This window comes from Dasypus novemcinctus, chromosome 27 (assembly GCF_030445035.2).
Source record: "Dasypus novemcinctus isolate mDasNov1 chromosome 27, mDasNov1.1.hap2, whole genome shotgun sequence".
Classification (NCBI taxonomy): Eukaryota; Metazoa; Chordata; class Mammalia; order Cingulata; family Dasypodidae; genus Dasypus; species Dasypus novemcinctus.
This window is the reverse complement of record NC_080699.1, coordinates 20,491,954-20,516,143: the sequence shown is the minus strand read 5'-3', so window position 1 is coordinate 20,516,143 and position 24,190 is coordinate 20,491,954. Positions and strand designations below refer to the sequence as shown.

Below are 24,190 nucleotides of genomic sequence, written 5' to 3'. Positions count from 1 at the left end.
TAGTAGCAATTTGCTCCCAGTAAGAGTAAACATAAGAACAATAAAGAAACAAAAACAACTAAATGGTCGGCCATTCAACAAGGAGTAAGGTGTTTTTATGCTTTACTTATAAGGACTCTTTTCCTATTGAGCTCTATGTTATGCCCCAACAAATCATAACATTTTATAACTGGAGGTATATGTGAAATACAGAATAATTCCCACTGGATTCCCTAACTAATTTATCATGCTATATCTATTTTGCCTTATGAAAACTGATATATATCACATGTAACCCCAGATCTCCAATCTTCTGTGGTTACTTTATTCCTTAGTAGTTAAAGAAATGAAGCCTCTTCTTTAATTATAGGAAACGCAAGTCCCTCCTTAATGTTTGAGGACTCCTGCGAGGGACTTACATGTTTCCGATGTCACGTCACCTTTCACTGATGACTGCTGTTCTATGGTTATCCTCTAAGAGCCACTGGCCAGTTTATTATTGTGGCTCTACATGCTCTAGTTGTCTCAGTATTGCTTTGCTAATTAAGGCAAATGCTAGATAATAGGCATTTAATAAATTTCATTGACGTTACAAATTATAACATATAAAAAGAAAACCTAAAATTGCACTTTAGCCATCACAGCTCCTACATCCAGCAGCCAGGGGAGCACTCTTTGGCCATCTTTTTCCTTACATTCTCCCCGGATGTTTACTCAGTTCTGAGACCTCTTCTCCATTTCCACTCTTTACCAGCCCCAATAAACTGACATCAAAATAATTCCCTGAATTTCGAATACCTAATTACTAGCTCATTTCCCACTGTCTTAATACTGGAAAAGCAGTGTCCCGTATGGCACACACTCATCTGGTGTTTTGGTCTTTAGAAAAGGAGACCCCAGTAAATACTAGTCGGTACACTGAATTACACAGTCCCTTGTGTGTTTGGGTGGAATAAGTTCCTCCTCAAGGGATTAGTCAACTCTTGATATACTGATAAAATTGAATTTATGGGCCTATAATGTGGAACCTGACGTTTGGGCACCTGAGATGCTGCTCTGGAGTCTCGGAGGTGACCAGCGGGCCCGTGATCCCCAGAGATACCCACTCCTAACTCATCATCACCTTCATTTAACCTGCATTAAGGATTTGCCAGAATTAAGGTTATAAAAATCTTACACTCATTTATTAAGCAAATATTTACTAAGGCCCTATAATAAAGAAACTAGCGTCCCTTCTCATTTAGCTCACCACACTCCATCCTAGTTGACTAACAGTTCCCAGAATACACTGTTCTTTGCCACCTAGGGACGTTGTTCCCTACCTCCTACAGCCTCCCTCCCATGTCTTCAAACTCGCTTAGACCAATGCTACTTAATCAGGGCAAACTGTACTAGCCACCCTATTTAAAGTAGCCTTGCCTTCTCCCCAAACCTCCACCACCATTTCTTCATCTTTACCACAGCATCTTTTCATTTAGTGGCACTGACTGTTTAATAGTGTATAGAACTTCAATTGTATGAGGGCAGCAATATGTCTACGAGCTTACTGGAACCCCAATTTTTAGAACAATACTCAGCACAAATGACAGTCCTCAACAAATACGTACTGAAATAATTGAAAGAATGAATTCTTAATCATAAAATTGTCTTTTTCTACCAATTAAATAATACCTAATATAATTCTCCAGAAATGTGGACATGTGTTATCAACATTTAAGTAGTTTAGGCTATATATTTGCAATGGAAAAATGATACAGACCACTTGCCCATATAACTTCAGAACGATTTTTATAAATTGTCTAATAACCCATTCCCAAGAATCCTTCATTAACATGAAGTGTTTAAAACAGATTTATGCTTTTCTCAAAAATCAGTACTAACTACATTTACCTATATTCTTCCAATCTAAGTTGATTCAGGATTTAATTCAAATGAAATTACCTTAAAATTTTCCAGGTAATATTTGCAAGTCTAAATTAATTTTAAAGCTGAATTCAGCAACATTTACTGATCAAGTACTCTGTGAAAGAGCTGGTGGAAGGTACAGTGGGAAGGCTATAAGGACCCAAGAAATAGTCCTTGATCTTGAAAAAGCTCACATCTAGCTATGAGGGACAAAAACATGTAAAAAATGTATTAATAACAATAGACTGCAGAGATTACAAACGAAAACAAAACTCATCCTAAGAAAATCATGTTTGAACATCAAAGACCTCATAGCTAAAGGTCACAAAAAAACACAAAATTTCACAATGTCAAAAGTGGAAAAACAAAGTTCAAATAATCTAGGAATTCCTGGCATTCCTAAAATCACTTGGAAAGACTAACAAAGTCAATAGTGTAAAACACGATCACTGACAAAACTACACAATTTTATCTCAAACAAACCACTAAGATTTTTTTTATATTTTTCCCCCAAGTTTTTTCATTTAATAACTTGTAAAAAACAGATAATTTTGGTAGTTCAGAAGATACTCCTTCTCTCTTCTACTCCTCCAGGAGAGGGATTTCAACCAAAGTCCCAGGCTAATATACGTGATTCCCAAACTCCAATCTGGGTACTAATAAGGTCCAGGATGAAGTTTGGGTGTGTCTTTGTACTCGATCTAAAATGCAATGAGAAAATTAAGGACACAAATGAATTTTTCACAAAATTAAATGTGTTCAATTTAAAGCACTTGCCCTTTTTTCTGAAGTTATGTGAAAAGCAGACGGCATTTTTTTTAAACACAGTAATTTGGCAAAATAAAAGTCGGTGATCTCTATGAACTACCAAAAAATGAAAAATCTTACTATCCAAAACACCCAAAGGTATGTAAAATAAATACTAAGGGTTTGAGAAGGGAGCAAACTTTTCTAAGAAGAGTTGGCCTAAAGACATGTAATACCAACCCTCACATTTGTGGAAGCTTCTATTTAGACAATCCGAACAGTTGCAAACTTTGCTCCCATCCTACTTTAGGGAGAGCCAGGATTTTTCTTCACAGTGTCCTTAACATTTGTCCTGCTTTTCAATTATGAAACTCTACTAGTTGTTAAATATGAACATAAAATGATCAGGCTATCATGTCAATGTATTTCACAGAAAACTTCAAAGACAGAAGAAGGTAGAAGGAAACAAGGTACCTGAGAACCCTATAATGGGAATGATGAAATGTGTGAGAAAAATTAATGAATGACTTGGACAGAGTACAACCTAGGTGCGTGAAAGTATAAAATTGTGTAGTCTCTAACTTAATAATGAAGATTACTGCTCAATACCAGTTGTGAGCTGGCTAAATGGAATTCAAAATGGAAAAGTTTTTTCCACAGAAACAAAGTTATAAACAGGGCTGATTTCCAAGCAGCTTAAATGGGGCTATTAACCTAGATAATCTAAATACAACCAGCCCAGAATTCAGAAACATCTCTTCCCAACACTTCATACAGCTCAATCTGGAGGAAAAAAGGTTGGATGCTCCTAAAGGATATTACTTAAATTTCCCATACAGAAACAGTAATTCCTTACACCACTTTGATTTTGACATAAAAGAAAGTACCTCCCTAAATTGCTTACTTCCTGCTATTCCAATTTTGGCAACAAAAGGAAGTTACTCTTCCCAAGGGCACAGCAAGGATTCCAGAGTTCAGTGACTTCAAACTGGCTCCCATTACACTTTGGTCTCAAGGGAGGATCATTCTGAAAATGGGTCAAATTATGCATATCTTATTCTGGATCCCCTAGGACTCTACAGGCTGTTCATAATGTTTTCGTTTGCACAATAATATATTTTTGTTTCACAGTCCCCAACATTCCCATTTTCTAGGGCTTGTTCCTACTGAGAAACTTGTTTTCTCTAACAGGAAATACTTATGGCATTATAATCAAGTACAAAACTAAACTATTTAAATTGTCTTAAAGGCCAAATTGAATCTCAGGTCATGTGCAATATGATCTTGACTAGTCTTCTGTGAAGGCACCTTCTTCATTTGTCTGCAATCCACTGGAATAAAGACTTAAAACCCCTTCTCTTTTGCAGTCATTTTGAAGCTACAATAGTCCCTTATCCAATAGAAAATGCTCAACTAGAGAATAATTCATTTACATTAATACCAAAGCTATGATTTTGTCATGAGCTACATAAAATTAAAGGCTTTGTGTTCAAATAGCCAAAATCAATTAATTTTAAAAATAGATATACAGTATATATACATCAGTTGATTCATAAAAGCCTTGCCCTCTTCAACAGATACTCAACATGCCTTTTGTTGTCATCATCTGCTACATATAGCTTATCCTAGCAGCCACCAATTTTCCACTTTTCCAGCTGCTTATTAATTTTTTCAGAATATTAGTGCATTTGAGTGTACCTGAGATATCCAGGCATCATCACAAGGCAATCAAAATGCTTGAAAAGTTTGTACTTGAATATTATAACTCGTCTTTATTTTTTTCCTTAAGGCTCACTCACATAAGAGCACCATTTCTGCCAAAGGATAATATCAATTTCTTTCCAAGTGTTTCACCTGGTTTATTAATAAAGATATATTGTTTTTTGTTAATGAAAAAATATAGGTATCTCCAGTTCCATTCTAATCTCCTATGGCTAAGCAGCTGGAAAAAAAAAAAAGGGGGGGGGGGTGACTTTCTTGCCCACACACTGACTATAGATTATCGTGTGCATTCAAGGAACACTGACTGGGATCACCATCATAGTAGAGGACTGATTCACTTCATGAGTTTAATATAGTGAAATATACCTGGATGATCCAGAGAGTATAGCTTGCAGGATAATTATACCACAGACAGAACTGCCAAAGAACACTGGAATGGTGAGTTCTGCTAAGCAAACACACTGATCATTTTTAAGGCTATAGTTATATTTAAACTCATTTCCATTGCAGTTCTTTTCCCAGAAATTACTTCACAGCTTCAGTAATCCCGTGAAATGATAAATACCAGCACTACAAATTTAAATTTCTTATTTCTAAGCAGACTGATAAATAATGAACCAACCACTGAGCCAGCAAGTCTTCATACAGACCTGCAACAGACCAGATCTGTTTGTTTATTAGTCTGCTAGAAACAACAAAAAACTAACAAATGCTCCACTGGGGGATAACAGAGAATTCTGCTACTTAAATGAAGATACAAAACAGAGGATTAAACCAATAAGGAGGCCATTAATGTGACAGGTTTAAAATGAACACCGGAAGTTATACTTTGTATACTTTGTAAGAAAACTACATAGTATGGCTCAGAGTTAAGCTGATGAATAAACCTGTCAAATGTTTTGGGGGAGAAATCCTACAGCATTAATAGTAGTACCTGGTTATTACGAACCTCTTTCTGAAGCCCAAAGAGTTTTCGTATCTATTCCTGCATTAGTGTTTATATAACCTTCCTGAAAATGACATAAGGACAAAGATTATCTTGCCAAATCTAAATTGGAAACACTAAGCCAAGTCAAGGCCACACTCTAAGTGGAGTTTAGAAGAGCTCTCAGCATGATAGTCACAGGCATTTAATGAACACTGAATTTAAATAATGCCCCCAGCCATCATAATTAATTATAGTACCCTTTCCCAGAGATCCTGGCCTGACTCAAGTCCACTATCATTATTAACATCAGTTGGCTGTCATTATAGAGTGCTCTGTGTATGCCAAGCACTGAGCTCAGAACCAGGTGATTAGTTTTAAAGTCTAACAACAATCCTTTGATTTAGGTATCATTAACCTCATCTTATAGATAAGGATATTGAGGCTTAGAGAAGTTTAACTTGCAGAAGACGTTCAGTTAGCTCGTCCTGAAGCTCAGATTTAAACCCAGACTTTAACTAAAGAGCCATGTTCTTAACTGCCACCCAGTCCTGCCCTCCAAAAACCACTGAAATTGGTACATGAGATAAAGCCTGTACCATTCCAAAAAGATGAATTAATGTGGGTCAGAAAAATCAGCAGACTTATGTTTTCCATCATCTCACATTTACCAGAAGTTATTGAATCTGAGCCTTAATTACTCATTTGGAGAAAATTTTACTAAAATCTCTCTTCTTATAAAGTGATTATGTAGATAAAATAACTTATTAAAAGTTGAAGCATTACTCAAAAATATCATGCAATTATTCTAATCTACAATCTAGGGATTTCTTTATCTATAAACATCAGATATTAGCACCACATTCCTAAGCTCAAACACTAACTATAATCGAGTAGGAATTTAATTTTAGATAACCACAGAAGTCTTCTAAGTCTAGTGGATCTCAATGACAGGCAGATCACCTGTGGGCCTTTCCCAGTTCAGATTTCTCATCTTAAGAGGGCATTTGTCAGAATGAAGTGCACAAAGAAGAGAATGAGATGCAATGTAAAGAGAGAGTATAGTGTGTCCTCTGGTCGAGGACTCCCCATGGACTGTGGTTTAGACTGCAAAAACTTAAGAGTTAAAATCCTAGCAATTTGCATTCTGTAAACCTCGTAGAGACTGCCTTGTGCATATTAATTCTTCAGTAAACCTTAGTTATTCCTTGCAGACTCCCTGTCAGATAGTTTACTTGAATTTCTTGAATGCAATAAAGCTACCTATTCCAGGTCTCGTATTAGTTCAATAACTTTAGCAAGCCCAAATCTGCTCCTCTGAATCTATCTCTTGTTATTCTACCCTTGGCTTGTAAAGTAAAACAAGTTCACTTCCAGTCTTAAGAAACTTGATCCATTCCTAATCATATTATGAGAATTTAAACATTAGACATATCATTTAAAAAAGAAAAAGCCATCTTCTTCCATAATTAAACTACTAAAGAATAGATGGTACAAAAAAAGCTTGCATTTTAATAGAACTAGCTTTATTTTTTTTTTCTTTTAAAACAAAAAAAATGGTCTAAAAGCAAATGTGGATATGTACCAAGGGATGGACATGACCTGGTACTTACAAAAAGATCTGCTGTGTCATAAATAGAAACAGCATATACAGAGAAAAATAGTATTTCAAGTGCTGTCTGCTTGAGTAGTCTGGAGATGCAAGTTAAATGAAAGAAGGTGCTCTGCTAAGCCATCAAGGTAGGGGAAAAAAAAAAACCACCAGAAGTTGCTTCCAGAGAACTATGTTGGTGGCAGCATGACAACTGGCATCAACTCACAGTCTTCTCATTTTCCCCGTTTTCTATAATTTTCCTCTTCTTTTCATCTGTTTTTTTCTTGAAGATGTTATTTCGGTAAAACTGAAGTTCTTTGATGCTTTCACTAATATCATCAAGTGCCCTAAAAGCAAACACACCACACTGAATGAAATATTCAAAAACAGAGGAGATGGAAATCAGTTTACAATCCTTGACTTGTTAACTTAAGAACAACAGTTACTACTGTAAAGGCCACTATCTGACATCATCAAGAAGTGGGATGCTTCAGTAAAACAATTTTTTTAAGTGCCTTGTTTTTTTAAAAAATTTGATAAAAAACAACTTTCCAAAATATAACAGACTAGTTTCCCAAATTGTTCTGTAAGATGGTGATGTGTTACACACACACACACACACACACACACACACGATTCCAGGGTCAAATATGTTTAGGAAAAACTAGATTTAACATTTCTTTTCTGAAGTCCTTTGCAAAGCATGTTGTTCTATGAATTCCCAAAAGATTGTATATTCTAAAACTTAACTGACCACATTTGTGGAACACTTACTAACAGCTCAGAGAACATAGTTTAGGAAACACTGAATAATACTTCTGACATACCTGAACATAATTCATGTCCTAGTCATAATAAATATCAATTATCAGACCGTATCTAACCACAAAAGAGGATCTACCTCCTCTCTCATGTGATTTGTGCTATAATCAGTGGCAGCCTGCCTTCATCTAACCACTTTTCTCCTCCAACATGCTGTTTCTCAACTACTGTAGTCTGAGAAATCATGTTACCAAGATATATTACAACAGTGTGATTAAATCAATAAGCTCTGAATGATGGGCCAAGGAACTTTTCTGGATACCAAACTGCACAAATTTTTCTTTTTTTTAACAAATCAGTGTTATTGATACATATCGATAAGGCATACAAATCATCCAGTGCACAAACTTTAATGCAAGTTTTTATCACAGTTTTTTCGGTAGTTTAGGCAACAATTCTGAGCTCTTCCCAGAAACTGAATATATGATCAAGAGCTAAGCTCTCAAAAATACACCCTCTGGCTAAATCAGGTATACAACCTCTTATCCACAATGCTAAAATCCAAAAAAGATCTGAAAACCCAAATACTTTTATATTATAACTCATTATATGGTCTTGATGTGAGACTAGGCATTAGTTATACCATTTGGTGTGACTATCTACATGTTTCCCACAAAAATATCAATGTGTTAGATTATGGAGTGCTTCTTTAGACCTCGTTGGGGTGTTACATAAAGATAAACAATAGAAGTACACTATTACCTTTCTAAAATCTGAAAAATTCTGAATTCCAAAACACATCAAGTCCTATTGCTTCAGATAAGGTATAAATAGACCTGTATTGTTGTGCTATAGTCCATGCAAACACAATTTAAAAATTTATATAGAATGCAAGCCTCTTTAGAATAGGAACTTAAGTCTTCTCTCTGCTTGCCTACAATTGTGCATGCCATACCAAAGGAACTCAGTAAATGATGAATCAAATGCTACCCTTAGACTACCCTTAGAAGACAGCTACTAAATCTTCCTTTAATTTTTATGTTCCTCCTGAAAGACTAAAAAATCAAAGAGAAAAGTAAAAGAATTAGTACAGAATACTTGATAAACAAGATCTTTAAATTCCTTGTGTACGTGTAAATAAGGTTACTTACATAAAAGAAAATAATCTGAAAAACTAAAGTGTCAAAGGTAGGACAAATGTTCAACAACTGTACACAAAGTGTTCATATTTTAAATGGCTACAAATGCATTTAATATTGTTCATTACCAGAAAGATTAGATTTGTTACAATATCTCTGAATATAATGCTAGAATCCTGACCAGAAATTTCTGATAATCTTAGCAAAAGAAAAGTATCTTTATGCTATTCAACCTTTATTCCTCACCACCCCCACCCCATGCCATGGAAAAAAGGTGAACAAGAGACATTATTTCAAGCATTCAAGAATGTGGGAGTTATGTGTGTATGAGATTACAAAGTGTCTGGTAGGACCCAGACTTACCTGTGAGAAGCAGCCTTCTTTGGTGCAAACTCATATTCTTCTGGATACCAGCGTCTATATACAGCAGAAATGAAACTCTCAAAGGAAACTGTGTCAAATACACTGAAAAATTACTTCCTTCAACTAATTTAGTAACATTTAAAAAGGCAATTGGGTTGTGACTATCAAGTTGCTTTTTAACCTGGAACTCTCTTCTACCTTTCTCCTCTCCTCATTCTACATAGTCTGAAAAAGCTCATCTAAGCTTATGGTTTCAAACCATCAACAACATATAAGATTCCTAAATCTGTTAACTCCAGGCCAGTCCTCTCTGAATATCTATCATGGATATACAAGTGCTTGCTGGACAGCTCCACCTAAAAATCCACCAGACTCTTCTAAATCAACCACACTCACATCATTTTCAACACCCGTTCCATCCTCATTCACGAAATCTACACCCCCTCATTCAAGAATGTAATATATCAATTCATCCTCTTTGATATTTCCTCTCCATACCCTTTTATGAGCCCAATTGCCATTTCCCTAGCACATTTTCTTTTCCCAAGGTGGTACAAAAAATCTTTATCTCCCTAATTCTTTACTTGCCATTTTCTAATTGATTCTCCACCCTGTCATCAGAATGGTGGGAGAACAGGGGAAGGAATACATAACCCCATTTTGTACCCGCAGCTTCACAGATTTACTCAATTACTTTCCACAAATTCTCAATTAAAACATGCTATATGGGACAATTTAATGGATCCTAAATAGAGCCCTTACCTGCACAGCTCTTTAACAGTGCTCACATCAATTATTCTATAATGAAGATGTTTCATGAACTGAGGCATGTATTTGTCAAGAAACTTCTTATCTGCATGAACTGAATTTCCTAGAAAGACACAAAGCATACTGCATCTGTGTATTTCTAGTAGTATACCAACAAGACATTAAATTCTTAAGTTGTATTTTAACTGGAGATTATTTTTTTTTTTACATTCAAACAATTCCTAAAATCAACTAAAACTTTCTGAATCAGCTTGAGAGCATCTGATTAGGTTCCAAGTGCAGATTTCTGAGTATTTAGTCAGTCGAGCTTATGATGAATTTGTAAAAGACCTCTTTGTGGACAAAATTATAAATCTATGTCTTCCATATGTTTAGTAATGCAAAAATCTATTTATTAATAGGATTATACCAGGTGTACAAATTTTCTCCCAGTGTCAGGAAATCCACACCACTGACTATAAAAATTTAACTGAAGCAGAAGTAGATAAACATTTATATAACACTTTTAACAAATCATACCCATATTCCTGTTTCCATACAGTTATTTATATTAAAAACACTAAATTTTAAATGGACATCAGCCACACTGACTGGGGGAAAATTTATATAATATATGCACTAGTACTTAATACAAAAAACGTTATACAAATGTTGAAAGGGAGTATTATCACAACAATTTACATCTACAAATACAAATATATCTCCAAGGAACATTAACTTCCCTCTGATAATGGTGCCCCTTTCATAATCCTATTAAAACTGGCCTATGGCCCCTCAATTATTAGAGGTAGATTGAGCATCACCTCCCAGAATCCTCAGGACTGGGGAATGAACGATGGACTAGAGTAGACTTACTGGTATTCTACTATAGATTTATTGTGATTCTAGCAATGGAAGAACTTATATCATTGATGTGGAGGCAGTGGCTACTGGAGGTTCTAAGGTCAGGGAGAGCAAAAACAGGTATAATACAGGCGCATTTTCGGGACTTGGGAATTGCCCCGAATGACACTGTAATGACAGATACAGGCTGTTATATATTTTACCATAACCTACAGATTTGTGTGGGAGAGAGTGTAAACTACAATGTAAACTATAATCCATTCTTAGTGGCAATGATTGTATCATAAAAAAAAAACTGGTTCATGGGAGCAGATGTGGTTCAAGTGGCTGAGTGTCTACCTCCCACACAGGAGGCCTCAGGTTTTGTTCCTGGTGTCTCCTGGAACAGCACAAACAACAAGCAAAAAAAAAAACAAATGGCAAAACCAGCTCAGGGAAGCTAATGTGGCTCAGTGGTTGAGCACTGGCTTCCCACATACAAGGTTCCAGGTTCAACCCCAGGGCCCCAGTACCAGTACCTAAAAAAAAAGGAAAACCTGGCCTAGTCTCTTTAAACAGGCAACTTCACAGGGAAAAAAAAGATGAGTTGTCAGTTTTAGATTAAGAGACTAAAAAAAACATAATAATAAGCAAAAGAAATATAAAAACCTTGACTGAACCTGGTTCAAAAACAATAAGACATTTGGGAGAACTCAAAGTATACTAGATATCAGATGATAATATTAAATTATTTTTGGTCATCTTAAATGTTTTAATTATATTGTGGTTATATAAGAGAATGTCCTTAATTCTTAATGAGATGCTTAAAGTATTTCAAAATCAAGCTTCATAGTATCTGCAATTTAGTTTCAAATGTTCAACGAAAAACAGTTAAGTAAAACAAACATGGCACAAATTTAACAATTACAAATCCAACTTTTCAGTACATTTAAATTTCTTCCATAATAAAAATACGAGGAAAAAATGTACTGAGTTAGTCTGTTTTCCCCAGATTTCATGTCAGGTCTCAGGGCATTTTCCCAATATTTATTAATACGTTATAAACTAAACACCGAAATTTGAACACAAAAGGAAGATGTATTACCCAAATTAGGGTAAGTAGAAGATATGGATGGCCTTGACAAATCCTTCGGGAACTGCAGTCTCTTGAATCACTACAACAGAAGACCATTTTTAAGGTATACATAGGATTGGATTTTACCTGCAAGTGGACAGAGCCCCGGAGGAGTCTGCTGTCGTACAAAGGACAGAAATTCATACTCTGCCTGCTGCAATGTAATTGTACTCTCCTTCACTGCCTTGGTAAGACCAGACTGCAAAGAGAGAATTCCCAGGGCCCACCCCCCCCCCACCAGAAACACATGAAGTCAGTTTTCAAAGGCATCCAGAAATGAAACCTCACTTCTAAAATGGGCAAATATAACCAAAGATGAACTATTTTTAGAGCTCAAGTTCAAACTGAAACTGCCATCTTTCTATCAACTTTTTCTTAAAGACTCCAAACTAAATAAGCTATGTTCCTGGTTGCTAACAGCACTTCCACACAGTCAAAAAGGATGGTGCTAAAACTCTAAGGATATACCCTCGGGGAAGAAATGCCTATTAATAGGAGAGCAACTTTCCCCCATTCTCAGAAAGCTGATACCTAACCTTATCCAAAAGACTAACTTGAGCAATACTTGAGAATTTACAATGTGTTTGCAACAGACTGAATGTAGGAGAGAAGAAAAGAGGACAATCATGAAAAGATGATCTCGAGAGGTTCCAGAGATGACAAACAAAGCAGCAAGCAGTTCCCAGGCTTGACAAGCGATCTTCCTCTAACCCTTTTTTAAATACCATCAAATAATGGTACAGGATTCAGATGTGGGAGCAACAAGCTCCTTATTGATCCTCAAAGCAGCAATCCTGTTATTTTGGTAATGTTACCTTCCCATGATGCTCCTTACACCAATCTGACATGCTGTCCAGCAACTCATCTGGCTGTTTGATAATCAGGTTAGGACCCTGTGGATGGGAAAGGGCAAGAGTCACCAAGAACCAACAGGAATAAGCTTACTTTCTGAGGTAAAGTTCAAGCTGTTTTAGGATTAAAACACACAAATCAGAAAAAATTAGGAGGGTACTCTGTTACTCCAAAAGTAGTCTCATTCATTCCAGCACTGTTTATGAAGGGAAAAAAAAAAAAATCAAAAACCTGAAAGCCTATTAATAGAAGACATAGATCTGTATCAAGAGTTGGCAAACTATGGCTCCAGACTGTGATTGCTGTTTTATGGACACAAGCTAAGAATGTTTTTCATATTTTTTAAGGATTATAAAATAAACAAAGAATTAAACGTGACAAAGAATTATATGGCACTCACAGCCTAAAACATTTACTATCTGGCCTTTTCCAAAGAAAGACTGCAGACCCCTGATTATAAATTTACTTTTGTAAAGTATCTTCTTTATATTACCAAGTAAAAAAAAGGGAGGGAGTGGAGAGTGGGCGCAGTAGATGTGGCTAAAGCTGTTGAGTGCCTGCTTCCCATATGGGAGAGCCTGGGTTCAGTTCCTGGTGCCTCCCAGAAACAAAAACACAACAAGCAAACAAATGAAAGGGCAACTCAGGTGTGTTGAGTAGCTCAGTGGATGAGCGACAGCTTCCCACCTACAAGGTCCCAGGTTCACTCCCTGGCACCTCAAAAAAAATAAAAAAATAAAAAATAAATTGCAGACAAGTACACATATATGATTTCATTTATGCTTGTTTAAAAAAAAAAAAAGCACATTTATAGAGAAATGCAAAATATCAAAAAAATAAACTTAGGATGGGGCAAGAGAACCCCGATAATTTACTATACATGTATTATAGATAAAGTTACTATTTATTTTAACAATATTTTTATATTAAAACTACAAAAACGTTTTAAAGAGATAATTTGTAACATCTGAGGAAAACAATAAAGTGGCCCTCAAATTCTCAGCTCCATTTAGTAGAACATTCAACTGAACATGTCTAGGATGGAGTTCCACCAATAATGGCACCCTGACCTGTGGCACTGAAGCAAGTCACACTTGGCTTCATTTTAACATCTGTATGATGGGGATAATAATAATAAACTACCCCATAGTGATGTTAACAGGATAAAAAGAAATTAGAGATATGAAGATCTTTGAACTCTCTGGAGGGAAAGTATTCTATAAATCCAAGGTATTAGTACTACTAAGATGGTAAAAAGAATTTACAATCACTGAAAGCGACTAAAAAATTTCAGAGATCCTACAACTAGAAAGGAGTGTTAACCAAACAAGAAAACTGCTGATGATCAAACGCTGGCAATCTCTGTGGGAAAGCAAAAGATTTACCCTAATAACTTTTTTTTTGACCAGTGAGGGGGTTGACCTTTAGGATTGCATTTTTATAATTAAACTATTAACTATAATCTGTGGTTTAACTTAGGTTCACTGTTTGTGCTATACAATTCCATGGTTTTTCTTTTTTTAAATTTTTATTCTAGTAACATATACAACCTAGAATTTCTTTTAACCATTCAAAAATTAGTGTTAATTACGTTCATAGTGTTGTGCTACCATCATCACCATCCATTACCAAAATAACTATTTTTTTAACAAAAGCTCATTCAGTTAAAATTTAAAAATTTTTTTTTAAAAACTTCTAATAAACAATGATGGAAAAAAAGTAAACCACTATAAAACTAGGGTTAAATAACTTATTTTAGATACCACTTTGAAAAACTAACCTAGCTATAGAAAAATTTTCAGAGTAGGATGTTTGTTCTTTTACCAACATAAAACATTTTCCTCAAAATCTTATAAAAGGAGAAAAAATATTTTCCACAGAACTGGCACTTAAGTGCCAATACCCTCTCAGCGTTTTTTTTTAACATCCCTTAACCTCATTTGACTTGGTCTATTTACAAACATGGCACTCATCTGCAACTGTGTTAATACATACCCAAATTTCCTCTAGGGTACATGTCAATTAACTGGCTCATTAAACTGCCAGTATTTCACATTATATCAACAGTCAAAGGAAAAACTCTTCTTCAGCCAAGGGTAAGTATGACTGGTAAAATGAAAACATTTCTCTTCACTATTGGTCTCCACTAAGTTCCAAGTGACAGAAAAAAAAAAACAACCAAACCTAAAACTCAAGACATTTATATATCGTTTCTAAAAAAAGAGTTATCTGTTACAATGAAATATATGAAGTTTCATGATTCTCCTTCAGCCAATATATAGCCAAGAAAATAAATGGACACCTTAACTGTAGATTTCTAACCTCTGGGAGCTTATTTTAACAAGACTCCATTTTCCGCAATGTACCTACTTTGTTTCTAATTCTAGAGTTTCTTAACAACTCCAAATACCACTGACAATATGAAACAGTTATTCAAGGTCCAGGATTTCATCCCCTATCAATTACTGTGTCACATACTTATTAAATGCTTAAATGCTTCATGAGCAGCCAAAATGCAACAGATGTGTTTTAGTTGTTTTGGTTAATGTTTTAGTTAAAAGCAGCAGGTAAAACCTTAATCGTGCCCATTATGTCAAAAAGGTTTTATGGACATGCACCAACAGAATTCTAAAACCATATCACAGATATATAGAAGAATCACATGTCCAAATGAAAATGAAGAAATTGGGTATCTAAAGTCAAGTTAAAGTTAAGGTTATGCTATAAAGTTGTGAATTTTGACATGAGTCATCAAACCTGATGGGACAATAGACAATACAGCTAAGTGGTCAGGAGCACTTCCTTCACCCTGCCTGGGTTTAACTACTAGCTACCCCAGTGACCAAAGAGGTGGCCTTAGAAAGATGACCCAACATCTATATACCAATATATCCATACCTATAAAATGAGCATCATAACAGTACCTACTTTACAGTTGTGAGGATTAAGAATGAATACATGTAACATACTTAAAACTGTGCCTGCCACATAGCTAAGTACTATGGAAATGATAGCGCTTATGTTTCTGTAAATCTTTTATACAATCTAACAAGGCTATAAGATGGACTACTTTGGTTCTAGTACCAAACCTACCATGACCCAGCACATTATTCTGGATGTTCATCTACATGGACATCAGCTTTCTTATTTTTAAATAAATATACTGGAAAAACAAACTTTAGAATCCTCATCAACTGTAACATTAAGATTTTATTACATGCCATCACCTACCTCCGCCAAAATATTGAGATCAGAGTCAGTTATCAAACAGGCCATTTCAATAATCTGATCCTTCTCAATGTCCAGTCCTGTCATCTGCAATAAAAAAATAAATATATAACACAAACTATCTTTCTAGCCTATTTTAGGCAAGTTTATTTAACAGGAATTCCCTAAACAGTCAGTTTATATCCAATAGCCGAGAGAGAACAGACAACAATGCGTCATGGGCAAGTCTTCAAAGTACTAAACACAGGTCCTCATTTATTCAACAAACATTTACCAAGGGCCTACTGTATGTCAGGCACCGCTGCCCCACTCTGGGACAGATGCAAAGTGGGGTCCCTGTGCCCGTGGCATTCAATTTTGGAAGCGCTGGATAACTAATGTCACTAGTTTACAAAGTTTTCACCGTTAATTACGCCATTCAAACTTCACAGCAATGCAGAAACAGCTGTTATTATCCCCATTTCATAAGAAGAGAAAACCGAGGCTCGGGGGGAGGGGGGGGTCTTAGCATAAGTAATGGAAAACATCATAGGATCAGAACCAGAACTGAGATCCAGTTCCAACTCACTCACTCACTAACCCCACGACCTTAAATGAGTGGAATCCTCTCGCAGGACCTTAGTTTCCTCGTCTACGGAATGAAGGGTAAGGCTGAGTCATCTCGAGTTCCGCGTAGCTCTAACAGCCTGTGGTCCTTTAAGACCCGGTGCGCGGACGGGCGGGGGAGGGGGAGTTGGAAGGGGTAAGAGCCACTGTTCCCACTCCCACCTCCGTGACCCTACGCCCAGGGGGCCAGAGCGTTAGGGTGCCCCACCTCCGGGCGGTAACAGGGGTGCCAAAAGGACGACTCCTCCCTTTTGAAAAGAAACCCCAGTCCAGGGCCGTCTCCACCAGCCGCAGCGCTCCTGGCCCCACGCTTGCCCCGCGCCGCCCACCGGGCCGCGCTCACCTGCCACACCTGCCACTCGGACCCCCGCCGCTCTTCCCCGACCGGCTCGGCCGCTCGGTCCCAAGAGCGGGACTTCACTCACCTTCCCTCACCCCCCTCCAACCTCACTCACCTCCAGGTCCACCCAGACCATCCTCTGAGCCATGCTCTCCCCTGCCGCCATGGCTGCGCCACCTTCGCAGGAACACCGCGCCCCGAACTGCCCGCGAATCCCACCCACCCCTCGCAACAGCCCGGCGCCCAGGGAGCCGCCTAGCATCACCCGGCACCAGCCGCCACCGCCGCAACCTCAGCCCCAGCTGGCGCAGGCGCGATAGTCGCTAAACGTCGCAAACCCGGGGGGAGGCAGAGCGGCGAGAACCACGGGTCCCAGCCTGCACTGCGCCGGCTCGCCCTGAACAGCCTGGCTTACCTGCCGAACGGGATGGTGGGACAGAGAGTCTCGCTCGGTGAAGTCTCCGGACTCCCCACCCCCGCCACGTGTTTTTCGGATGTTACTTGGACGCGCATGTTTTTCAGAACTAAGTTTATTCGCCCCTAGAGTTTTATTTCCTGAGTTTTGATTAGTTGTAAACTGCCTAGTTGAAAATGGGCTTTTTTACTTTGGTTGGCCGCAAAAAACCTGGTTTTTCGATTGGCCGAAAAGAACCCATTTTTTCCAAATATATTTTAAATATATTTTTATTTTTGCGCTTTTTTTTCTTCTTGCTTACCCTCCCCTCACACACATGCACACACTGGGTATTTTTACATTTACTTGGGACAAACGTGGTGTCCTTGAGGCCATAAAGCCAATTCCATTGTCATCATACCATTTAGAATCCCTTAAATTATTTGGGATCTTGTCGAGGGCGGGGGGTCATTCAGCACATTATTAGGTGTTCCATGAAAGTTACTTCCTTTCTAACCTTTCAAAGGGTTATGTTATTTCTCACGGGGAAACGTGTTTCAGTGTCTTCACCCATTTTCAGCCAATGGATAACAGTAGTAATGATGGCTTCTTCCGACTCTGCCCTCACAACTTTTAAAAGTTAAATGTCGTGTAGAACAAATCTATAAAGCAAATTAAGTTAAAATGAAATAAAACACTGCTTTGTCCGCTCTGTAATCTGCTCTGGTTCTGACCAAAGTATCTCCCTCAAGGTCACCTGTAATTAACATCCTTTCCAAGAGTAGAGGCCCTGGAAAGTCAAATTTTAAAGTCCCTTAAATCTTGGCTATTTGGTTGCAAATTGGTGTGCAGAATGAAATCTTCTTGGAAATGTTGATGCAGGCCTTAAACTATATCCTCTACATATTTTTCTATGAACTTTATTGCCACTAATTACAGAATTTGTGGATCATCATATAAGTTACTTGTACCTGCTGAGCTGGTTTTGTGAGAGTAACTTTGTTGCCCAATAGAAGGTTTTAAGGATAGTGCAATGTAGTACTGTTTCACCTGCTACTTCTTTGATGTACCCAAACCACCACCTGCCAGGATGCACAGAAACTCTCTTTGAAGGGTCATCAAATCCTGTGCATAGATTATACATATAAAGACACAATGTGCATTGACATTGAGTCACACTGTTTCGCTATAGCTTTTTATTCATTTGTGGCCTTAGTTATAAAGAACTGTTTACATTTTTTTACTCTTTTCTTAGTTTTAAATTTAGTTCATATAAAGTAGAAGCAGTTCAAGTAGAGAAACTTTTGTCATCTCTGCTTTTTATTATCCTCCTAAAGTATTACTATTCCTTTAAATTTTCAAAGAACTCCTTTGGTTTTCGGTGTTACTACTGAAACATTAGCTAGTTTTATTACAAACTACAACTTCAGTGGTGGTGTTTACACTTAAGAACTTATATCCTGAAAAATTATTATAATTAAGCATAATGGGTAGTCGAAATTATGTGGCCATATTTGAAACTTCAGTTTTTATTCACAATACTAATAAAAACAAATTTTAAATAAATGGTGTTAAAATGTTAGAATTATACTTTATTGTTTTTGTGTGTAATGTCCTTAGATTGGTGATTTAAAGATCAATGCCCCAAATTAGAGTAACACATGGACCAAATTCACAAATCAAAACTATGTGTACAAGAGGGAGAACAGACACAAGAACATGGGACCCCAGGATCTGAAATAAATCTGACCCCAAAGAGGACACAATCATTTCCTCTCCTTTTCCTTCCTTAGCAGCAGTTATCTGAAAACTGCATTATTCTACACAGTACACTATATTATGAGACCTTGCTTCCTCCATTCTGTTATGAACCTATAAAAACTGCCTTTGTTCATTAATATCAGGGACAGAGTGCTAAGAAACCTTGTTCTCTAAAATCATAGACTATGGAAAACGTTGCTGTTTCAAGTCCTTTCAGTGAGAGAATGGAACATCTCCCTCTTGCTTAAAGAATCTTGAGCCATGTGGGTCACTTTGACAGAGAGAAACAGCCTCAATTTCAAACCCAGGTGTAGAAATTCAGATAATGGGTCTTCAAATACAACAGTCCATGTTTAAGTGTGTAGTCTCCAAGGACACAGGGCCCAGAGTTTGTTTTCTCAGCACTGCGGGTTATCAGGCTATGATGTTTGTGGTGTACAGCCTAAAATCAATATTAAGTGCTGCCTTGACATTTAGGAAAAACCAGGAAAGCCTCAAATGACCTAACTGAAAGGGCCCCTCCCCTTCTGTGTCCACTGATAAGGTACCCCAGCCAACCAACCCTTCTTATCAGAGTGACCTGGCACAGTGCCTACTTATCTCTGAGTAGAGGGTGTTAGTTCCCTGCTTGTCCACAGAATTATTCCAACAAGCCAATGACATTCTTCCATGAAAACCAGGGGTCACCTCCTCTTTCTATTACTACAAAGCCTGACTCCCACAGCCCCTGCTTGTTCACTCTGTTACCAAATGCAACCCCCGTGTGGCCCGGCATGGTGTGTGGTATACTCCTCCCTCATGCTGTGAGTCTGTGACTAATAAACTGCTGTCAATCGCATCAGTCCAGCATCAGGTGCCACATGTATGGCCAGGGCTGGAATCCCTCCCTCACCAATGGGGTGAGGAGAAGGTGATCAACACATGTTCCTAAGAGAAGCTAAGACGGTGTTTCTAATGAGACATGGCCAAGGCCACACAAACCCTTTCCTTTTTGAGGAACTGCTATTTGGGGCACGGGGTAGCATGTTTTTTACTTTCAGGTTGTTGTTTTTTTTTTCTGATTTCTTACTAATGACTTCCTCAGCCCTGTTTTGTTCTTTCCACCATCTGAAGAAAGATTACTATGATAACCAATCCACAGACAAGCCTGCTTCCTCCTTAGAATCATCCCAAACCCTATTAAAAAAGTCCCTCCTTACTCCCTCTTGGAAGAGCCTAGTTCTTCTTGTCCATTGTTACAGTTATCTTCTTAGTGATCTTTATCTGATGCACTGATCACCATCCTAGTAAACTAAACTTTTAAATTTCCAAAATACAATTATTTTATACCTTTTCAGGACTAGCACAGAGTGAAATGGTAATGATGGAAGTACCAGTTAGTAGTCACTAAAGTAAACTCTATTTATAAAGCATTTTTAAATAGGCAATGGGTCCTCCACAAATACTTACTAGTCAATGAATGACATCTCTTCTCTTCCTGCTCTGTGGAATTTTATCTCGAGAAATGTCGACATCAAGTTTACTGCTGCTAACTGCTGTCTATTTCCTTCCAAAGGGCTGGAGCAAAATGAAGATGATGTATTTCTTGCCTTTCCCTTCTACACTGTAAAAATAGAAGCCAAACTTGTCATCTTCAAAATGCACCTTACACAAAATGGACACTCAAAAATTCCTGAAATTAAAATTGCATTTTATCTCAATTCAGTTCAACATTTATTGACTACTTAATATGTATCAAACACTGCTAGAATTCCAAAATAAAAATACATTTATTAAGCTGATATTTATTATACCAGATACTAGGGGTACATAAAATATTAAGATGCTCTTAATATCTAAGAGGAAGATGGTTCATTTTGGGTAGGAGGATGTTTCTTTTGTACATAAGGAGACTGCTTTAATTTTCCCATCTGTAAAATGGATTGTTTGATGACTAAATAAAAACATATAGGATACCTAATACTTATTAATAGATGGCTACTTCTTTCTGTAAGTCAACCAGGGGACACAAAATTCAATACAAGGGAGATTGTGCCAATGCTCTACGGAATTACAGAGTGCTATAGGACTATGGGGAAACAGGACTCAGTTTGAAGAGACGCAGAATGATGGAAGTTGGGCTAAATCCTGAAAAAGAGACCTTTGACAACAGATAGTGTAGATAGGAATATCCCAGACAGTTAGATTGCCTTGGCCCAAAGAAACTAAGATGATTATACCTTTAAATTAGAGAGAAAAAAGGGAGGGCAGGTAAGAATTAATGAGTTCAGCTTTTTAAGAGTTGAAATTGAGCTTCCAGAGGGACATGTAGGTGGAGACATCCAGCAAGCTGCAGGGAAGAGGCAGGGAAACAGATTGAACTTAGAAGTCATCTACATACAATGGCTGAAACTATAGCTTGTTGTCCAACAAAATCAGCCACAGGCCCACCCATTGTCCTTTAGAATTTTATTTCTGCAAATTTTTAGACCCAATTAGCACATAAGCAGATTCCTAGCTTGAGTTATAAGATTTGTACATGTTGGCACATATAAAGTGGTGAAGCAAGCCCACCAGAAGTCCATTTCTTTGAAGACTAAAGGAAGAAGCAGCCACAAAGAACACACTGCAGCACAAAAGCTGACTAAATCAGAGGAGGAAAAAGGATAATTCTGACAGCACAGCAACCACCATGTATATGTGTCTTGGTTTAGTCCCTACTGAACGCATATCTAAGTTCTATGAAGAAAAGAGAGGCTGCAGGTATTCTAAAGAGCTTTTTCAACTAAAAAAGTCCATGTGATACTTGCACAATACTGCTTCAGTTCTCTGCTAACTAGCACAACATAATAAATAAATACAAACCCAAAGCAAGGCAGTAGCAGAGTTGGGGAGTAGAACAGGGAGTAATGCTTCTTCTCTAAGCATTTCTATCTCCTTCCACTTGAAGACAAGCCGCTGGTTTAGCGCCGCTGGCCTCCTGTGCCTGGCTTCTCCTACTCCTCCCTACAAAGGTGAAGTAAATTATGACATTTGGAATGAAAATTAGACATGGGCAACCCAGCCTCTTCTTTATTTTCCTTAGTACTCCCCAATAAAAGGAAAAGCCAAAGGCATCTGCCCTCACCTTACCAGAAACCACTCTGAAACGTTGGTATTGCAAAAGCTCTAGCGTACTATTGATGGTGCCTACAAAGCAAAGGCAGTCTCCTGGGGGGTGGGCCGGTTTAGGAATCCCAGAAATAACTGGGCAGGGAGCACCCTGCAGGGGACTGAAGTTCTTCCCTGAGGGCACCAGAGTCAAGTCTGCATGATTTTTTGTCAGCGTGACCTCATTGGCACCCATCCACTGTTTGACTTTAGCCACCTCCCTGTGCTACCAGTTTAGTTGGCGATGGCTAAGTGTCTTGATAACAAGTTGAATCAATTGGTAATTGTCATTGCAGTCAAACTTAAACAATTCTGTAATTAGGAATAGTCCAAGTGTAATGTCACTAAAAATTATGACATCAAACTAGAGCAGTATAAATGATTATTGAACAAAGAATATGGGTATGAATAAAGGTTTTGTTTAGCAATATATAATGAAAAAGACAATAGTTGCCTCATATTTAAATGGTTAGAAAGGAATTCAGAAAAAGTATCAGATACCTTGATCAAAATGGTAGCAAGAAGTTCAAGAAAATGCAGCATTGCAGAAATGAAAGGAAGAAAAATGTTGAATGAAGGTGTGAAGTTATTGATATCAAACTCAGAATGAAGTCTGAAAAGATAACAGCGTATTTGGTCATCTTTCATTTCCTATCTTCTAATTCTGCGCTGACTTCAAAGAGGTCTAATTCTATTCTAAGAGGGAAAATGTATGAATTTAAAAATTAAAGACCCAGGGAGAGTATATGGCTCAAGCAGTTGGGCACCTGCCTCCTACATAGGAGTTCCTGGTACCTCCTAAAGAAAATAAGCAATGAGCCACCTGGGGAGAAGGAGGGGGATTTTTTTTTTTTTTTAATTTCAGACCTAAAAATATTAATAAATTAGGTCTGCTTTTTGGAGACCCATCTAAACAGTTGTTTCCAAAGCAAAATATTTCATCTGGGACCCAAAAAAAGCATAGTATGTGGTACTCAAGTGAGGAATCCTGAAGATCAAACAAGGGTTTAGAAGTGATGGAAACGGTGCATACATTCAAGTCCTGGCTCTACCGTGCAATACCTGGATGACTTTGGGCCAGCAATGTAACCTTTCTAAATCTTTTTTTCTTCATTTATAAAATAAAAGTGACTCCTACCTCTAACATTTTAAAGTTGCTGTGAAGATTAAATCAGCTTATGCATGTAAAGTGCTTGGCAAAGTGCCTGCCACATTATAAATCCTTAATAAATGGCAACTAGTTTATTATATTTGCTTTTTCCTCAGAAAAGATGTTGTGGTTAAGTATTTGAAAATGTTTCATCTGTTTTAATAGATAGAAATGATCTTGTCTTCTTTTAAGGCTCTTAGAATTCTCCAAGGGCAAGGCAAACAGACAACAGGATTTTTACAATTGAAAAATGCTATCCTCTTCCATTACTTCTTCATTTGTATTGTATTTCCTGAAAAACAAGTCTCAGGACAAGTTAAGTGAGACAGAACTTACATATATTCAGTAAACTTCCTCTTTGGACTTGGCTTCTCTCACTAACCTGTTTAAGCTGACTCTTTGTTTTTCAGGTTAGTTTTAACAGATGATCAAGGATGGATCATGTATTCCTTTAGAAAAAAATTTGTGAGAGCTTTTGGTGATAGGGAATCAAGCGGTTGATCAAAATAGAAATATTTTCTATTTTAAATAGCAATTATACATTTTAATTTAAAACTGACAAATTTTAGAGGCCGCCCAGTTTTGTCTCCAAATATAAACTAAAGGACCTTAAATACATGAATTGATGTACCTGTAGCACAAGAAGTTATTTTACATTCAGGCTATAATTCTAGTTCTTCTTCTATTAGTTTACAGGCTTAACAAAATGACCATCAAAATCATAATTGGATTTTCTTAAAACTTGAAAAAGTGTTTTCCTGATCATATTTGGAATTCTGAAAAAATAAATAATAAAGGCATTTGTTTAATATATAGTGTTGGAAAAACTGACAAGGAAAAAATTAATCCAATCAGAACCTCATACAATA

The 24,190-nt window shown here is 37.2% G+C and overlaps 1 protein-coding gene across 5 annotated transcripts in view; it reads right to left on the bottom strand.

The window, feature by feature from the left end:
- Window positions 1-17,214, bottom strand: part of REXO2 (RNA exonuclease 2) — a 33,852-nt gene extending 16,638 nt beyond the window's left edge. Inside the window, exons 1-8 of one of the 5 annotated variants that reach the window (XM_058289323.2) lie at window positions 17,003-17,214; window positions 15,945-16,028; window positions 12,677-12,754; window positions 11,949-12,060; window positions 9,899-10,007; window positions 9,137-9,190; window positions 7,099-7,219; window positions 2,526-2,585 (exon numbers count right to left, since the gene is read on the bottom strand). In XM_058289323.2, the coding sequence (XP_058145306.1) occupies window positions 2,541-2,585; window positions 7,099-7,219; window positions 9,137-9,190; window positions 9,899-10,007; window positions 11,949-12,060; window positions 12,677-12,754; window positions 15,945-16,028; window positions 17,003-17,149 (750 nt within the window). In that variant the 5' untranslated portion in view covers window positions 17,150-17,214 and the 3' untranslated portion in view covers window positions 2,526-2,540. Of the gene's footprint in view, window positions 1-2,525; window positions 2,586-6,782; window positions 7,220-9,136; window positions 9,191-9,898; window positions 10,008-11,948; window positions 12,061-12,676; window positions 12,755-15,944; window positions 16,029-16,513; window positions 16,646-17,002 lie in introns of those variants that run through there. The other 4 variants (XM_058289324.2, XM_071212334.1, XR_009183799.2 and 1 more) reach the window with 4 other exon arrangements.
- Between the last annotated feature and the right edge of the window lie 6,976 nt (window positions 17,215-24,190).